This window comes from Danio rerio, chromosome 18 (assembly GCF_049306965.1).
Source record: "Danio rerio strain Tuebingen ecotype United States chromosome 18, GRCz12tu, whole genome shotgun sequence".
In the NCBI taxonomy this organism is placed as follows: domain Eukaryota; kingdom Metazoa; phylum Chordata; class Actinopteri; order Cypriniformes; family Danionidae; genus Danio; species Danio rerio.
The window spans coordinates 27,945,740-27,965,915 of NC_133193.1; the positions used below are offsets into that span (position 1 = coordinate 27,945,740).

General features: G+C 36.1%; 1 protein-coding gene across 3 annotated transcripts in view; it reads right to left on the reverse strand.

The window, feature by feature from the left end:
* The window catches only part of frmd5a (FERM domain containing 5a), a 221,444-nt gene that overhangs the window by 52,863 nt on the left and 148,405 nt on the right, over positions 1–20,176 (reverse strand). For all 3 annotated transcript variants that reach the window (XM_021467813.3, XM_073930341.1, XM_694434.11), the window contains exon 2: positions 2,979–3,083. In XM_021467813.3, the coding sequence (XP_021323488.1) occupies positions 2,979–3,083 (105 nt within the window). The remainder of the gene's footprint in view (positions 1–2,978; positions 3,084–20,176) is intronic.

Genomic DNA, 20,176 nt, shown 5'->3' on the forward strand with positions numbered 1-20,176 from the left:
TTCTATTTTAGTTCTAGCTACAGCTCATTCCTTTTGGCCTTTTGTTTGAAGTTTTAGTAGTTTTATTTAGTCCCTTTTGTTTCATTTTATTTCTCAAGCTTTATTATTTCCCTCTTAAATGTTTCTTGTTTTTACAGGGTTCTAGTTTGTTTTTGCTTGCTTTTCTTTTAAGATTTTCTTGTCTCCCCAGCTGTCTAGTCCTGTTGTGTTGCTTGTCACTTGCCTCCTGAGTCTCCGCTTGTGCATCCCCTTGGCGTGGCGTCCCATCTGTTTGCTGACCCTGTCCCAAACTTGAGGTTCTGCTAGCTACTTACTGACTGCTTGGCCTGAAGTTTAGAATTCCCCCTTTCCTGACCAGCCTGTTTCACCCGGACTCTCCCATCTGTATCATTCTGAAGTCCTGAGTCTCCATCCCTCACCAGCCTGTTCTCCTGTTGTCACCCTGCACTATTGTGTGGACTGTCCTTCTGCATTGCTTTGTGTCCCTCCTGTAATTAAACCCTGTTCTCCTGTTTATTCTGCGTTTGGGTCCTCCTTGCCAACTCTGACAGTAAAGACCTTATTATGAATATTAAATAATTAGCCTAACAATGTAATATTTTAACAATATATAAAGGTCTTGTTTAACATTTGAAGAAGAGTTGTTACTGTTAATAAAGCGAACTAAAACTATTATTTATTTAGACTATTATTTTTTAGACTATTTATAATATTAGTTATAAATGAATGTGAATGTGCACATTTGTGCATTGGTAAAAAAAGGATGAATATAAAGAAATGGACAACAAAGAAAAAAAATACAACAGGACTCCTTAAGTTTAGCTTGTATATCTGTAATCACACTGGGACACCGCACTGTCCTTAAACTGACCACCTCTATAATTGTATGGCATGTTCAATATATTCAGACTGACCAAAGAGCAACTGTGTGTTAAGTAGGAGTGACTCCTCCTGTCAGCACAGATTTTATGAAGGACTTTTAAAGTCATGCAAATAAACTACATGAATTTTGGATTTATATACTGTATTGGATATGGGATCATATAAGAAAGTGGCCCAAATCAGAATTGAAAAAGATCTGATTCTGTGCACTTTGTGCTGTTGAGATAAGAAAATAGAGAGAAAAAAAAATCTATAAATACAATCTAATAAAAAAAATAGACTCCTATCAAACTTTAGCCCCCAAATCTCTGCACTTTAATTAGTCTACCTAGAATCACTGGAAAAAAAATGTTACTCCACAAACATTTAAGAAAATTCCAAAAACAGACATATAAATACAGTTAGCAAATTTTATAAACACCAAGATCTTAAATCACATTTCTGAAATTATGAATACTGGGCAGATTATCAATTAATGAAGACTCACTTCTGCATACTTCCCTAAAATGCCAAAAATCAAATTTCATGGCTTCTAAACACTTGTACCATAGTAAAAGTAAACTATTTAATAATTGCATAAATATGTACAAAAACACCAAAGTGCTGAAAGCAAGTAAAAACTACTTAAAGTACTGCAGCATTGTATTAAATTGCGCATATTTTAAACAATATTAATTAATTTCAGAGAACAGTTTAAATATTTGCTACTTTCAATCATGAAAGATTAATGACCTTTCACTACCACTCATATCATTTTATTTTCAAACTGCCATGATAAAGCATGTGCATGAATCTGTTTCCGAGAAAACATAGCATGTTTTAAAGTGCTACTTCACTTTTTTTTGCGAAATGTGACCAAAAACACAAGGATTTTATAAGCCTAGTTTGAAATTAAATGGATAATTCACCCCAAAAATTCTCATCATTTACTCACACTCCAGTGGTCCTAAACTTTTAAGTGTTTTTTTCTTCTGTTGAACACAAAACAAGATATTCTGAAGAAAGCTGGAAAAAGTACTATATAAATCAATAAATGTTGTTGTTTTTTCAGCATTATTCAAAATCTATTCTTTTGCTTTCTACACTCAAACAGGTTTGAAACAAGTAAAAGAAAAAAAAATATGGCAGAATTTCAATAATATTTTATTTATAGGTGGATTAAATTAAGTGGACTTAACTAATATATACACTCAAAATTAATAATTTATATAAAGTACTTATTGTGTAAATACCTGTTTTAAAATTGTATGATTGACTAAATACCTGAATGTAAATTTATGTAATTAAGTTTTAATTACACTTTTGATCATAGCATACACCTTAACCCACCCTCAAACCTACTATACCACAAAAGCTGACCCTACCCTACCCGTATCCCACCTCAAGAGCACCAGAAGTTTTCTGCAATACATTATGAAAACAGTAAATGCATTGTACTTATTTTTATGCAAGTACATAGTACTTAAAGCCACTTAATATAAAGTGGGACCCAGAATTTTCACTTTTTGGATGTAGAGACCGATTATCTCTTTATTATGCCCATAGAATAAACTTTATTTGTCCCCGAGAGAAAACTTGTCTTGGGCAAAAAGGTGCTATGCTTTGTTTAATGCACAAGAACATGCATTATACATGTTTGTAACAAACTGGATACAATGTTTATTTTTAAGTGTACTGTCCCTTTAAAAAAAAAAAAAAAAAAAATCTGAAGCACATAAGGGTATAAAGGCCTGCCCGTACATGATTTACAGCATTCAAAGCCGTCCTTCTAGAAGGTTCATTCCATCAATCCTCAGCTCTGTCGTCTTCTATGTCACTCTCTGATTTCTCCAGAATAACCCTGAGAGTCAGTCTGACCAGTGCAGGATCAATACAAACACAACCAACCCAAAACACACACATCAATTCATCACTTATAAGGCATCAGTACCTAACCAATACGCTCTAGGAAATGAAATCCACTTTGAGTGACCCAACAGACGCAGCTTTCTCATAATAAAGAAGAAGTGGACATGAATGCAGAGATGATGAATTGCTGCACTGCATTACTGTTGACCTTGAACTGTTCCACACAAGCCACATGGTGGGACACTCACCCGTTGCTTATCCGGATCGACATATCTAATGCCAAAATAGTCCTTCTCCAGCAGGTTTAGATGGTGGCAGATGAGGTCGAACAAATACTGGCCTTTGGCATCCCTCTGAAAGACAAAGAAAATAACACATGATCAATAGGGGAGGGGTTTATTTATTGTCTGGATTTGTAGTTTACAGTTGGACTAAAGAAAAGGATGGATGAACTAAAGGAAATCAGCCAAGCATAGCTATTTAGTTCATTGAATTTCATGCTGAGGTGGAAAGCAGAGAATTTTAAAAGGGTCCCATTACACTTCTTGCACTTTCAGTTCTTTAGTGCATAATGAGCATGTAAAAACATCTGCAAAGTTAAGCACTGTTTATGAACTCACTTAAGTGCCTTAATTGTAATCCTGCATTTTCTAATAGTAACATATGCAGTTAGGTCTATAAATATTTGAACATCGACACAATTTTAACATATTTGGCTCGATACACTAACACAATGGACTTGTGTAGAGTAGAGTATGGAGAAGGAAAGGATCTGCTTATGATCCAAAGCAGTGAAGCATGGTGTCATAGTGACATGGCGTGGGCATGTATGACTATGAAAGGACCTGATTCTCTTGTATGTACTGATAATGTGACTGCTGACAAATGCAGCAGGATGAATTCTTTCAGGCAATATTGTCTTCTCATATTAAGCCCACTGCTTCAAAACTCATTGGACGGTGCTTCATAATGCAGATGAAGAATGACCCAAAGCATCCTGCAAAAGCAACCAAAGAGATTTTGAAGGGAAAAAACTGCAATTTTATGCAATGGCCAAGTCAGTCACCTGATCTGAATCCGATTGAGCATGCATTTCACTTTCTGAAGACAAAACTGAAGCAGCTGCGTCTGGTGATGAAACCTAGCTGAACCCTGAAACCAGCTTCTGGTGAGGTCTATGCGTTCGACACTTCAGAATGTAATTGACAGCAAATGGTTTGCAACCAGATATTAAAAAGTGAAAGTTTGATTTATGATTATTATTATGTCCAATTACTTTTGGGCCTTAACAAGTGAGAGGCACATATGTAAACTTGTAATTCCTACAGCGTTCACCTGATTTGAATGTACAAATTAAAGCTGACAGCCTGCAGTTAAAGCACATCTTTTTCGTTTCATTTTAAATCCACTGTGTTGGTGTATAGAGGCAAACTTTTGTGACACTGAATTGTGTCAATGTCGAAATATTTATGGACCTAACTGTATGTCACAATATCCCATATGTAATGGTCTTGCACCAGTGCAAACTGTGTTTTTGGCTTAGAAATAGTACTGTCTGTATTTACTAAACTGTCTAAACTGATGTCACTGTGACTGATAGGGTTAGAGGTGAGGTTAGGTGAGTTCATTAAAAAGCAATGGATGCAGCTCAGAATGCACTGCACTGAGTCTGCAGCCAGACCCCTCTCAACGAACAACCAATTACTCTAGAATATGTTGTATGTGACAAATGCCCTTCCAGCCGAAAAGTACACTAACTCATGAACCCCCAGTGCTGGGAACACCAACGCATTCTCCCATTCACGCACACATTTCTTTACCCAGTTCCCTAAAATCGTATGGCTTTGGTCTGTGGGGGAACCTTTTTGCTGTGAGGCGACAGTGCTAACCACTGAGCCACTATGCTGCTTACAAAGTAGACTTACATACATACAGTGCATGAATACATACATTTAAAACCAATGAAAACATTTTTGAAAAAATGTCCCCTTACAAGAAAAATAAAACTCAATATACAAAACCTTTTGTGAGATGATTAAAAAGGATTAGTGCATTTAAAAATGTATATTCATTCAATTGCAGGATTTTTTAAATGAATTTAACTTTAACTTTATTAGTATTTCTTAGTTGACAAATTTCTTTAGAAATACCCAGAACAACAGAAAGGGATGTTTTACTTTACAAATAAACAATATCTGGCCAATTAAATAAAGAAGTATTTAAATTTGCCTACAGAAATGTCAATGGATTTGTAAATGCACCTCTCATTAAAAGCTTGAAAATCACAAATAGCCGATTTAGCCAGACAGACTGCCCAGATAAATGCACAGGAAGAAGAGAGAGTAAAGAAAAATCAATAGTTTACTAACAGAACATGGCGAAAACACAATTTGCTCTCATTAACCCACTACTTAATGACTAATTTTTCACACTTAATTGGTCATTTGCAATGCCACACAAACTTAACAATGTATTTCATAATCTCAAACATTCATACCCTACTGTATTAGTCTAAGCTGCAGTTATGAGCTCAAAACACTCACAAACAGCTCTTCGTTGCTTCAGCAGTTTCAGGCAAAATGAGTTGAGTAAAAATTTAAATTCCCAAAAAAAAAAAAAAACCTAAAGTCATTTTTCTCTCTCAGCCCACCTGTAATATCACACTCATTTGCATTTGGAGTCCATTTTCTTCTCAAAACATACAACATCACAGTCTTTTGCACTTGCTTTTTTTTTCAAGGATTCCATGCAATATTTTTTTCTGGGGTTTGAAGTGCAAATAAATGCAATTCAACCTCAGCCGTGAGTCTTCAAGCATGAATGATTTATTCAACTTATTGAAAAAACTTGGAGTGCCAAATCCACCCCTGCAAACTCATACTAAAATGTTATACTTTTAGATTTACAGAAAATGTACAGTCAGAGGTGAAATATGCTTAGAGAGATTACATTGTATGTAAATTATGGTATTTCTTTATTTACTGAATTTCAGGTTGCTCTTTTTTACACATATAATTAACTCATGGACCATGGTGTTGTTTGTTTGTTTTTTCAGGAAAAGAGTGTTTAAAAGCATTACGGCACAAGAAATTATTATAATGCCTAGGTTTAACGAAGATTAATTAATTTATTCGTCCATTCATTTTCTTTTTGGCTTAGTCCCTTTACTAATCAGGGGTCGCCACAGCAGAATGAACCACCAACTTATACAGCATATGTTTTGCACTGTGGATGCCTTTCCAGCCGCAACCCAGCACTGGAGAACCCCAATATACTCTCACATTCACACACACACTATGGCCAATTTATTCGATTCACCTATACTGCATGTCTTTGGACTGTGGGGGAACCGGAGCTCCTGGATGAAACCAACGCGAACACATGGAGAACATGCAAACTCCACACAGAAACGCCAACATGATATTAAGCTATCATCTAAAAGCACTTTCACCACAGTGCATGATCTGTAAATTAATACATCTAATTGTTTTAATAACATTGGTGCTGACATGTCACACCATGCCCGTTAAGCTGTCTTACAACAATAAAGTGTGGGGGGGTGCTATTTTTAGCATTATGTAGCCACTGTATCTCCATATGAATAACTGCTAAACTTGCTTGGTAGCTGACCTGATACAGCGCAACATATACAGTATTTATGTAAATTTCAGATGAATTAACTACTCCAGACATCTACAATAGCTGCTTCTTTTTTAATTCATGTTATTTCAATTTGAATTGTGTTTGTTTTCCCTAAGATGTCAGGCATATAGAGGTCATTTCTACATATTGCACACTGATGTCAATACTGTAATTTGCTGTGAAACATGCAGAAGAAAACTTTTTTCTTTTCAAAAATGTCACATATGCTGTACATTTCACATCAGACTGCATTGTGATGTTTACATTCTACCTATCTATCAGTAGTCAGCTCAACTAGCACAAATGTTATGGTATCAGATCCAAATGTGTAGATCTTAAAGTTAAAGTTCACCCCAACATATTCATTTCCTCATCATTTGCTCACACTCAAGTGGTTCCAAAATTACAAGACTTCCTTTCTTCTGTTGAACACAAAACAATATTCTCTAAAGAAGACTGTAAAGAAAAATCATAGTTCATTCATAGTAGGAACAAAAAAATTATATGGAAGTCAAAGGTTGCTGATTTCTTCAGCATGCAAGTGAGTCCACTGAAGATTTTTTGCACTGCAGAAACACGAGTGGGGGGTTTTTATTCTGTTGTGATCAATGAAAGCATGCATTTTACACTTAGTGCTGAGTGCTCTGTGTTTTATAAAAGCTTTGAATTGGAGAAGTGCTTAAAGCTTGAGCGGGTCGCACTCGCGACTGCATTGCAAAAAATGCTACGGTGGACACGTGCCCTAAATCTTCCTTTGTGTTTAACAGAAGAAAGAATGTCAGAGACATGTTTGAAACAAGTGGAGGATGAGCAAATGATGACAGAGGTTTCATTGCTGACTGAACTATCCCATTGAGTTGGTTTAAACAAAAACAACAACAACAACAAAAAGGATTGATGCATAAACACAGACAGAACTGATGTAAGCGGTCACTCCAGCAAGCAGAATGTATGCTGTACTGAACCTCTCAATCATAAAACCTCAGGAAAGCTTTTAATGATGCTCACATAATGAGGTCAGCCAGCAGACAAGCAACATATTCGACCCAAATCAAGCCTTTCAGGCCCCTGTGTAGAGTATGAAAAGGGAAAACATAAAGGTCAAACACAAACTGCAGCATTTTCGTCTGCTATTAAAGCCATTTCTAGTCCATAAATGCTTTAAGAGAAGAGGCGTTTCTGACAGATTAAAGCATTTGAACTTACTAATGTTAGTGTGTAGCTCAAGGAAAAAAAGGCCAGGAGAAGGGCAGAAGTGCTGACTTTTGCTGGTTTGTTTACATTAGAAGTAGTTTTTAGTGTTTGAGAAGGAGCAGCAGACACGAGAGAGTCTTTCAGCATCGATGCCTGACCGGACTGACCATCTGGCTGTGCAAAGAGACACTTAAAGCCACAGTTCACCCAAAAAAATATAAATTCTGTCACCAATTACTAACCCTCATGTACCTGTAGTTGCAAAGCTAGTTTTTTGGTCTTTTGCATATGATAGGTTAAATTTTAAACTTAAAATAAATTTTTTTTGAAGAATATACCAAAATAAGTGATAAAGTAATATAGAAGTCTATTCTAAGATTCTTCCAAACATTCTCTTTTGTTAGGCAAAGAAAGAAACACAAACAAGTTGACAGGGTAAGTAAATTATAACAGAATTAAAAAAGAAATTAAACAGGAATTAGGTGAACTGTCCCCTTAAAAGTGTCTTTTATTTACAAATATTTAAATGGAATACAAACAGTGAGGAGTGTGGTACCATATTCGACATCTCACAAAAAGCACCAAAAAAAGAAGACAAACGTGATTCCAATTCTAATCTATTTTTCTCTGCGTTCAAATTATAAAGATTTTTATCAGTTAAAAAATGTGTGGTTCTATTTGGGGTAAACAGCAGATGGAGGGCAGTGGAGCATGAGCGCATGTGTCTGGATGATGGCAGATAGAACATTCTGTGGGAGTTTAGAGACGCTGAAGAGCTGTATAATACACAGCCTTCAGACAGGACTGCTGGAGCTCAGCAACACTGCCAGAGGACACACAACAGGGGAAACAGGTGCTCTTATCTGTGAACGGGTCAGACCTCACAGACAGACCAGAAAATGTATACAAATCAGATGGTAAATCATTTTTTTATTAATAGTACAATTATTTAATATTTTAATTATTATTATAAACATCATCATAATCATCCTAAAGTATATTTCAATTTTAGATTAAAGAGCTGCTATTTTGCATTATAAAAGGTCATATTTTGGTTTTAGGGGTCTCCAACAACAGGCTGATATGCATGCAAGGTCAAAAAACTTTCATTGTCTTTAATATGCATTTATTTTTACCTAATTATCCCAATGACTCCCATGTGATTCGTCCAGCAATTCATTTGTTTTTATACCCCTCCTTTGCATGAGGCTAATCTGTCTGATGACCCAGTTTGTTGTAGCGCGAGACAGAGAGAAACAGCCACCATGGCTATGAAGTAGCACAAAGTATGTGAGAGCGCAACGCAGGAATGCTTTAAAGCAATGCAGTTAAACACCAGCATATTACTCTACTCTTAACGCTCACCCCAAGTAACAATGACACACACTCAGTATTAATCCACACAGTGTCAAAAGTTGAACTATTTGGACAATTGGCCGCGCAAATACAAACAGCAGAGGATTGCCAGTTCAGAAACGCATTTAAATCAATAACGTAAAATAACAGTGCCGCGTTTTTAACATGGTTTTGGACACAATATGTGAATAGCCCGATGAAAATTTTACCTGGGAGATACAGTACAAGCACTGATCTATAATAGATACGTGATTACAAGCTGCGCGGGCTGATTACAACTCATAACACACAATTAAATACATATTTTCAAACAAAACGAGGCAACAATTTCAATTACACTTACATGTTATGATTCGGAGGAAGAAGAAACTGGTCCATATGAACTTCCAACAGTTACTGACAAAGTCCCTGTTAAAGTATAACAAAGTATCATTCATACTAGTCTCTGCTTCACTCTAATAGCAAACGGCTGATGAATCCCAAGTTGCAGTGTAGGCTATTGTATCAAAAATTTAAAAATGACAGGAACAAACACAGCAATGGGTTGGCTTATTGGGAAAGTAAACTTTAATCCTTTATTCCCAGCAGCCTAATCTTCATCTGTCAATGATCGTCATCTTCCTGTCATGATTAGTCCCATGATCCCCTGTGCTTAGCTATGGTCTGAAGAAAAAAAGTGTGTTCATGTTTTACTAGATCTGGCAATACATTTGGTGATGTACTGTATCGATGAATTCAGGCAAAATATCCGAACCCAACATGATTCATTTATTAGACTCTGAGTCGACTATTTTGTTAAAGTATCAATAGTTTTCAACATGGTGAACTTTCAGATTTTTCACCTCAGCAGGATGCTTTAAATTACTTTGTGCTGTGTTACACACTGCATGGAAGGTCATTTTCAAAAACCCATATTAGGGGCTCTTTAAAGGCACAAACAGTAAACCAAACAGTAATAAAGAAGCTTTAAATGTAAAAATAATGAATCAAATAAAATTGAAATTATTTTTTTATTCAATTAAAATAATGAATTAAAATTAACAATAAATAACAATAAAAATGACAACAAAATGACCACAGTAACTTAAAATGTATTGCTATTTTAATATCATTAACAAAAGTATTAAAATCATTTAATTTCTTTTCAGCTTAGTCCCTGTATTAATCTGGGGTCGCCACAGTAGAATGAACCACCAACTTATCCAGCATGTTTCACGCAGCGGATGCCCTTCCTGCTGCAATCCATCACTGGGAAACACACACACTCTTTGAATACTCATACACTATAGTCAATTTTAGCATACCAAATTCACCTGTACCACGTCTTTGGACTTGTGGGGGAACCCACGCAAACACGAGGAGAATGTGTTTTTTAGAAAAAAAATTTATCTATAAAACTATATTTAGATTTTATTTTAAAAAGAATAAATGGTAAATCAAACAGTAAGTTCATTAACTTAAATGAAATTCATTTAGTATTCACTTTTTACATAATTAAATCAGCTATGCAGGTTTCATGATGTTCAAATCTTCTAATATTTACACTGCAGGTGAACAGGCATGTTTTCTGTCTTTTATTATTTCCACAGTCAGACATTGATGTTTGCATTAGGTGGTGAGGTGGTAAAGGTCAGACAGAAGATCCTGGTCTTTGGTCTTGTGGACAATAAAATTCACATATATCAGGATGTTACTTATCAGCAGTCAGACAAAGGCCCAGAGGATTATGGGAGAGTGCGAACCCCTGTCACTTCCAAGTAGATTCACAACTGAAGGTTCATAATTCATTATGGCATGCCTGCTTACTGTAGACTAAGGCTAAAGCACTCACAAACTTGCTTTTCGAAATCTGAATGCACAAAAATACAGTATGGCGACTCTGATTAAGCATAACTCATCTATTGTTATGAGAGATTTATGTTCTCCTATCATATATACACTACATCCAGAGTTAGCCATTAGATCCACATAAAGAGCCTTTGAAATAATTCTACTTCCCCTGGACACTCAAGCACATCCTGTTACACGCTGGAGAGAGCAGTACACAAATATTTGTGGAGGACATTCATCATCGTACTACTGATACTGGACAACACTCATTGTTCATCAGGCTGCTTGTGTGTAAGCAGCCACTTAGCCAGAGAAAACACACAAGAAAAATTATTTATCTTGCACAGCTCTTGGATAATGAGAAGACTGTTTTGGAAATAACAGCACTTTCTGTCAATGAAACGTCACAGCTTCACACCAAGATGAGGAGCTAATGAAGGAGTTGTCAATGTGAACTGCAATACAGTAATAATACAGTACAGTGAGACAAAAAAAACCTTTTTAAGAGCACTCAAGTAATTAAGTTACAAGTAAACTTTCCTCCATCTATCAATATTACGTGTGAGTGTGTGTGTGTGTGTGTGTGTGTGTGTGTGTGTGTGTTTGTGTGTGTGTGTGTGTGTGTGTGTGTGTGTGTGTGTGCAGGGCCGGAGTGGGACTCTTTTTCAGCCCTGGAGATTCAAGCCTCAGACCAGCCCACCTCAGTTCACCACTGACTATATTAAAATAAGGTTATTTCCAATTCAGTTTCTTATTACACTATCACGTCTTTTTTTGAGAAAACAGCACTTTTAGAACTTCAAATGTTCAACAACCCTTACAGTATTATGTCTTAACAATAAAAATGAAAAAAAAAAAAATTGTTACTCAGACAAGGACCGAACCCAGGTTGGCCACGTCATAATCTAACGTACTAACCACTGTACCACAACAGCTGTATGTTTAATGATGACTTATCTAGTTATATCATCATTAACCTGCATCCTGCTCACGAGGCTACGAGAAAATAGATAAAAAGAGCAGAGCTGCTGTAAAATAATGAATAAGAAGGCTGTGGTCAAGTAAATAAATAATTTTTAAAAAGTGTGACTGTTGAGAGCAACCGATTCTGGAACTAGGGACACCGGCCCTCGTGGCCAAAAAACGGACCGGCCCACCGGGAATTCTCCCGGTCCTCCCGATTAGCCAATCCGGGCCTGTGTGTGTGTGTGTGTGTGTGTGTGTGTGTAATTACATTATACAAGTACAAATACTACTCAAAATTGTCCTGTTGGTATATGGTGCAATGTCTGTTTGTCTTTAAATAACAGTAGTGAAAATTTATATTTACTATTTTGTTTTTGGTGGTAAATCCAAATTTTCAGCATCATCAGGTCAGTCTTTAGTGTTATATGAGGCCCAAAAAATCTAAACCATATGATTTTATTAGCTCACATTGCCAGTTTTGTGGTAAACAATTCATCTGTGCATGCCATTAAGAAAAAAACTTTGCCCCTCTAATCTTTAATTGAAATCAGTAAATGCACGTCCTGTTTGTTTTCAGTTAAATTATTAAATTACGTGATTTTAAGGAAATAGGCGTGGCTAACATGTTTAATCATGCCGCTCCAACTGTCAGTTTTGACAACAAACAGAAATGGTGAACAGGAGTCTGTTAGGTTGTAATAACTCTTCTAAAACCCCTTTCTCAATCTTTCTGAATGAACAAAGTGGCTACTTAAAAAAAAAAAAAGCCACGCCCAATGTTTGCTCATTTAAAATGTAGTTTCTCTAGAAACTGCATCACAATAAATAAAAAAAAAACTATTTTAAGTAACAATAGTTAAACTACATTGTTATATTGTTGAGTGTGTATTTGTGCTGATACCTTGGCTGATTTAGACCTGTCATCATCAGTAGTGGGAAAAGTCCTGAAAAATCATACTCAAGTAAAAGTACTATTACCCAAAAATGTAGTGCAAGTGAAGTAAAAGTATCTGTTGTAAATATTACTCAAAGTAGGAGTAAAAAGTAGGCCTTTTAAAAGTACTTAAGAGTAGTGAGTACTGAGTATTATGCACGTTTTCATGGATATGTTCAAATTGGGAGAGTTCATGCTTAAAACTGATTTTTCTTTTTTTTTTTTTTGCATAATGATTTACATTGTTGTGTTAAATGTGGCCAACATCAGATTTCCAGGGTGAATTAGTCATGGTGCTAAATTGACACTTATGTGTTTAAAACAACAACAACTACAAAGAAATAACTATTTAATTATGTACATAATGTGTACATAATGTACATAATGTGTTTAGGTGTATGTGATGTACATGGCTAGCACAGTGGTTAGCACTGTCATCGCACAGCAAGAAGGCCAGTTGGCATTTCTGTGCTTGCATGTTTGCTCAGTGTGCGCATTGGTTTCCTTCAGGTGGTCCGGTTTTCCCCACAGTCCAAAGGCATACAGTATAAGTGAATTGGGTAAACAAAATTGGCTGTAATCTCTGGGTGCTCTGGTTTCCCCCACAGTCCAAAGACATGCGGTGCAGGTGAATTGGGTAGGCTAAACTGTCTGTAGTGTACGAGTGTGAATGAGTGTATAGATGTTTCCCAGAGATAGGTTGCAGATGGAAGGGCATTCGCTGCGGAAAACATGCTGGATGAGTTGATGGTTTATTCCGCCATGGTGACCCCAGATTAATAAAGGGAAGAAAGCTGAAAAGAAAATGAATGAATAAAAAACTGGCTGTAGTATACAGGTGTGTGAGTGAATAAGAGTGTATGGGTGTTACCCATTTCTAGGTTTGACTGGAAGGGCATCCGCTGCTTAAAACATATGCAGGAGGCTGATTCTGCTTTGGTGACCCCTGATAAACAGAGGACTGAGCCAAATGAATTAATGACACGATGTGTATACTGTGTGATATGAAAAAAGAATGTTGCAGATTCTAAATATAAATATTATAAGTAGATTAATTACATAAAAAATCGAACTGACTTTGAATATTAAACTGTTTAAACAGTAGTGTGTGTACATTTGCTGTATGTAGTTATTAAAATAGCCCATCTTCACTATTTCTTCATAACCATCCTCTCTCACTGCTATTTGTCACAAATAATCTGTAATTGCAGGATTTGAGTTACTATGAGGGGGAAAAAATCCTAATGAAAGGAGTTAGGGAGATTTTGCTGATTAAACCTGATGGCGTATCTCAGCTGTGTTCCTAATGACGGACTAAACATCCTCATATGTAGAAAGCTCAGAGGTCCCTGCTGTTCCTGTCAAAACACAGCAGTGCTTTAATTCTATTAACTCCATCACACATGACAAATCCACGGCTTTCAGAAATAAATTAAGTGTTTTGAAAATCATTACTGAGCAAACAATATTAGTGCATATTGGCATTTTCTGTTACTCATTATTTTCTTGTTACTGACTGCCATAACAAGCATTTTAATTCCTGTGACATCAACAAGAAAGTTCAAGCTTGGAAAAAATGGCACCTATTTTACCCCTTTTTAACTTTGCACTGTTTTCGCATGGCTAAATGTGACAGGATACTGACACGTTAATATTCACTGCTGTATGGATATCTGTTATGTTAATGTATAAAATAAACCTGCTTTAACGTTCACAAATCGGGATTGAATCGTCTTCTTTTATAAAAGTACTGACTCGCAGCTGTGGTGATAAAGTAAAGACAGTAAAAAACCCTGTAATTCATTACACACATGCACTATTTTAAAACATTTTAAACTTGTAAAACTCATTCTTGATCACATCTGATGATGATTGATGATCACAGAGAGCTCAACAGATCTTTTAATCCCAGTTGCTTTGTGAAAGTCCTGTCCTGTTGAAATGATTATACGTGTTACTACGGAGACATGTTAATACAGGCCTGTCAATTAATTCGGTGGGCGGCGAAGCTGCACTCTCACGTCACATTATGGTGGGCCTCAAAATGAGAGGGATTTATATCTTATTTTAACGTCATGGAAATTAAAAAGAAGTGACTTATAGTCTTTATATAACCCCAATATGACTGTGGACACACTATACCTACACACAGTTCTGTCTAAACAGTTTCCAAAAGATGATTTTCATCATAGGTGCCCTTAAAGTCATGCATAATCAAGAAAACTGATTTACCATAAAATATTACATAGAAATCCAGATTTTTCAGATTACCTCAGAGTGTGAAATAAAATGTTGCTTTATAGTATGCCATAAAGCTGCTAAGATAAGTTTATGAATCAATAAGGAAAGGTGATGTGGCTGCAGGCTGGAGGGTTTTTGTTTGGAGTTTCATTAGTAGATTGGCTGCTGGTGATGTGAATAATGGCTGTGGTTAATGCAGCAGACTGAACTATAATTTACAGCCGCACAGCCTTCAGCTAAACCAGAAGGCAACCTTATAAATTCATGAAGTGAGAAAGAAAGAAAGAAAGAAAGAAAGAAAGAAAGAAAGAAAGAAAGAAAGAAAGAAAGAAAGAAAGAATGAAAGAAAGAAAGAAAGAAAGAAAGAAGGAAATTTATTCAAATAAACTTTTTTTACAATTACACGGACAATAGAAAAAAATATAAAACACTTTCACTTTCAGAAAATTACAAAGAGCACAAATTAACAAACTAAATTAATTATAACATTGTGATAACTTCTAAAAGTCTAAAATAACATTGTTTTTTCTTTTTTTTTCTTTTTTTTTGTAAAGCCTATCAATAATATTTGACAAAAATATTTTACATTTAATTGTAAATTTTTTCTTTGCTTTACTTTATTATGCATCTTACATTTTTGACGAATAACTTAAACTGGAAAGTGGATTTTTAGTTCCTAAATCAGAACAGCAAGTGTTGAAAGAGTTCTTTAATAAATGAAAAGATAATTTTGCATAATATTAAGTTGTGTTTAAAATATTACATTTTAATTTTCATCCTCACTCATAGTGATTTTGTCAGCAATTTTTTGTGTAACATATAAACAAACATTAGGAAACATTTATTTAATCTTTGATAAACATTATTTAGCTTTAGTGTGTTAGCAGTCACATCTCTGTAATTTTTACTCATTAAACATAGAATGAAATCTACCCAAATAAATTAAGCACACATTGTTACCTCAGTTGTATAGAGCAGATTATATACAGGTTAGATTTCACCGTAAAGAAAGAAAGAAAAAGTCTAATTTGGTCAGAGTTAGTCACTTGATAAATGGCAGAGAGCATAAAACAGTCATTATTTGTTGATAAATACAAAGTTAAGCAGTCAGCGCATATATTAGGCAGTTCGCTAAGCGTATATTGATCTCAAGGTCTCCGGGGGGCACTAGCTTAGCGTGACAATGGCCAATCAAAGCTATTTCAAGCTAAACACATTACCAGTGATTCATTCCCCGTTTCTCTCAGTAAATCTGTTGACCAAGGCTGAAAGTCCCTTGTTTACAATTAAAGTGGTCCATTAAGACATCAGGTCAAGGTGTGAATCAGTCAATGGAACCAACACTGCTGAAAGTAGATGAGCGGTAATGCAGTCTTTCATTGTTTAAAATGTCAAAGAACATGTTTTGGGTTTCCCAAAGAACCTTTAAACAACTGTTTTTTGTTGAATGAAAAAGCTAACATTTTAACAAATCAGGCATGTACTGTGAAAAGCCGCTTGTGCAATGCAATATTTAAATAAACACTGGGGTACCTCAAGGCTCTGTTCTTGGGCCACTTCTCTTCTCCATCTACACATCATCTCTAGGACCAGTCATCCAGAGACATGGATTCTCCTACCACTGCTATGCTGATGATACCCAGCTATACCTCTCTTTTCATTCTGATGATCCCTCGGTTCCAGCTCGTATCTCAGCCTGCCTGTTGGATATTTCACACTGGATGAAAGATCATCATCTTCAGCTGAACCTCGCAAAAACGGAAATGCTTGTAGTTTCTGCCAACCCGACTCTACACCATAACTTTTCAATCCAGATGGATGGGGCAACCATTACTGCATCCAAAATGGTGAAAAGCCTTGGAGTAACGATTGATGACCAACTAAACTTCTCTGACCACATTTCTAGAACTGCTCGATCGTGCAGATTCACACTCTATAACATCAGAAAGATCCGACCCTTCTTATCTGAACATGCAGCTCAACTCCTTGTTCAAGCTCTTGTTCTCTCCAAACTGGATTACTGCAACTCTCTACTAGCTGGGCTTCCAGCTAACTCTATCAAGCCTCTTCAACTGCTCCAGAATGCAGCAGCACGAGTTGTCTTCAATGAACCTAAACGAGCACATGTCACTCCGCTGCTAGTCCGTTTGCACTGGCTGCCAGTTGCTGCTCGCATCAAATTCAAAACTCTGATGTTTGCCTACAAAGTGACTTCTGGCCTAGCACCTTCTTATCTGCACTCACTTCTGCAGATCTATGTGCCCTCCAGAAACTTGCGTTCTGTGAATGAACGTCGCCTCGTGGTTCCATCCCAAAGAGGGAAAAAATCACTTTCGCGAACGCTCACGCTCAATCTGCCCAGTTGGTGGAATCACCTCCCTAACTGCATCAGAACAGCAGTCACTCGCTATTTTCAAGAAACGACTAAAAACTCAACTATTTAGTCTCCACTTCACTTCCTAATCTGCAATTGCCTCTTTGAATATCACACTAACTGTACAAAAAAAAAAAAAAAAAACTACTAATACTTCCCTTCTTAGACTTTACAGACCTGAAACTTGCCTTTAGTACTTATTCATTGTTGCTCTTAGTTGTGTAAATTGCTTCCTTGTCCTCATTTGTAAGTCGCTTTGGATAAAAGCGTCTGCTAAATGACTAGATGTAAATGTAAATAGATGTTAAAGCATACGGTAAATGCCAACAAAGAATGTTTAGTGTGTATAAAAGCAAAGTAATTTAAGCATGTGTTCGTCTCTGTACAGTGGCTTCAAAAGAGTTTGGACCACAATGCAAAATAATATTGGCCTTTTATCAATAATTAGTTTTCTATGCAAATGTTTATCAGATTAGTTGAAATGATAACCGATGGTATTACTGCTTTTTATTGTTTGTTTGTTTGTTTGCTTGCTTGCTTGCTTGAAAAGTGTTCATTTAGAAGTGTCAGGTTTGTGATTTTTATTCTATAGCTAAATAAGAAAAAATAAATAAATAATAAAATAGATTGGTGATGTTTATGTAGTTTAACTCCCACTTGCTGCAATTCACACCTGTCAAGACATTTTTAGTATATCTAGATCAGGTGTGTCTAATCGGAGCTAAACTCAGCAGTTTGAGCACCCCTGCTCTGCTAATAATACCCATAATAAAGTGTATACTGAAAGTACATTCAACTACAAACAATGTGTTAACAATTAAAATAAACAATTAAAATGTGTTAACAATCTACAAACATGGCAGATGCATGAGATGGATGATTAAGTGGAGAGGCTTTTGGAGCATTCAAGTCAGATAAATTTAAAAGTTAAATGTACATAAAAACACCACGAATTTGCATGGGTTGCTCTTTACAAAAAATATTTTTGAATGTGAAGGGTTATAATATAACAATTATTATGTTTTTTTTATATGACTAACTCAATGGCTATTTAAATTAAAAAAATTAAATATTCATTTTCTATAAGCAGAATTAACAAACCATGCTTTAATTTCTTGTAATTTATCAAACATGTCCACTGCCCTCTTGTGAGGTCATAATTATGACTAATCAACTCATAAGTATTACCTTCCCAGGAGGAACATGCCACATTATTCCCAGAACATATCATTAGATGAAAATGTTTGAATAATTGTTACTTAATATCTAACCAAATAGAAAATATTGATTTCAGATTTTGTGCATTATATCTCATCTGCAACAACAATGTGAACTTTTATAAAGATGCGTTTGGTCATCAACTTAATAATGCATAGTTATGCAAACACCTGAGGAGATTTCTCAGCATTAAAGACCAGCGAATGGCATATTAATGTGCTGCTGCATCTCCAATATAGCAAAAAACTACATATGCAAAACAGAAATATGGATGATGTGACAAGATGATTGACAGAACATGTAGCTAAGCAACAGAATGGTTTGTTAACAAGAAAGTACATTTGTTATACACTCAAAAGCTATGTACTATACTTTTGCTTCACACACACAAAAAAATAGGATGTAGTATAAGCAGGTAGAATTGTCAATTGGGACACAGCAAAAATGTAACTTTAAGATGTCACTGCTATAGTATCCTTGTGTAATCAACACATCTTATTATCAACGCAGTATTTATGGGCATAACATTCCAAATTCTTCAACAGCCCATGACTGTGACAAATAGGAAACTTGCATTTCAATCCATTATGAACCTATTTATAGAACCTTCCCATAATATTATGCATACCAAGTTTGGCCTGTTAAAACCCACAGAAGTTTTTTTGTAATTGAATTATGAAATATCAAGCCAGTCATATTGTATACCAAAAATGATAGAAAGATAGCAAACGTATACTTTTTAATGCGAAAATAAGTTTGCAACATTGAAAATCATTTAATACACTAAGAAGCTCTAGCCCACTGATGACTGTTTTAAAGTGCCACCACGCGACTAATAACAGAGTAATTAAACCCACACAGGTTAAGCAGAAGATGAGTAATGGTGTTTCTAATAAACAGATTAAGCGACTGCTTAAAAAACTAATAAAATGAACCCAGTGAAGCACACTGGAGTGTTATTATTTAGCAAAGTCTGGTGCAAATACTTGAGAACTGAAAACTGACTGTGAAGAGAGAACATCTCTGTTCATTCGCTGTAGTGCCAATAAAACACCACTGAAAACAATGAACAAGAAACCTCTGTAGACTCTGTAGTGCAGTTTCTGCCACACACTAATGCAATATGGGCTTCTGTGGAGCATTGCGGCTTTCATTAGAGCTGAGAAAGTGCAGGGCAGCAAAGACGCAAAGCCACAGCCCCGGTGAGATCTCGAGTTGCCGATCCGCAACACTCCAGTTTCTCAAGTGCATTGATCTTGTGATAGACAGCCAGACAGCCATCTGCATACACCCGAGGGCCCACGTGGCCCCGAGCACTGCAGCATTCAGGGCTAAAATCAGACCACAGACACTTCCTTAAAGCTCCACATTAAATTAGATACAAACATTAGTAATGTAGGGCAGTCAAAGACAGCGCTGTCACGATACCGCCATTTCAGTGTTTATTTATTCATTCATTCATTTTCCTTCATCGTAGTCCCTCAATTCATGAGGGGTCACCACAGCGGAATGAACCGATAACTTGTCAAGCATATGTTTTACATAGCGGATGCACTTTCAGCTGCAACCCAGTACTGGGAAACACCCATACAAGCACATATACTACAGCACATGTTTTTGGACTGTGGGGGATACCAGAGCACCTGGAGGAAACCCACACACACGGGGAAAACATGCAAACTCTGTCCCAG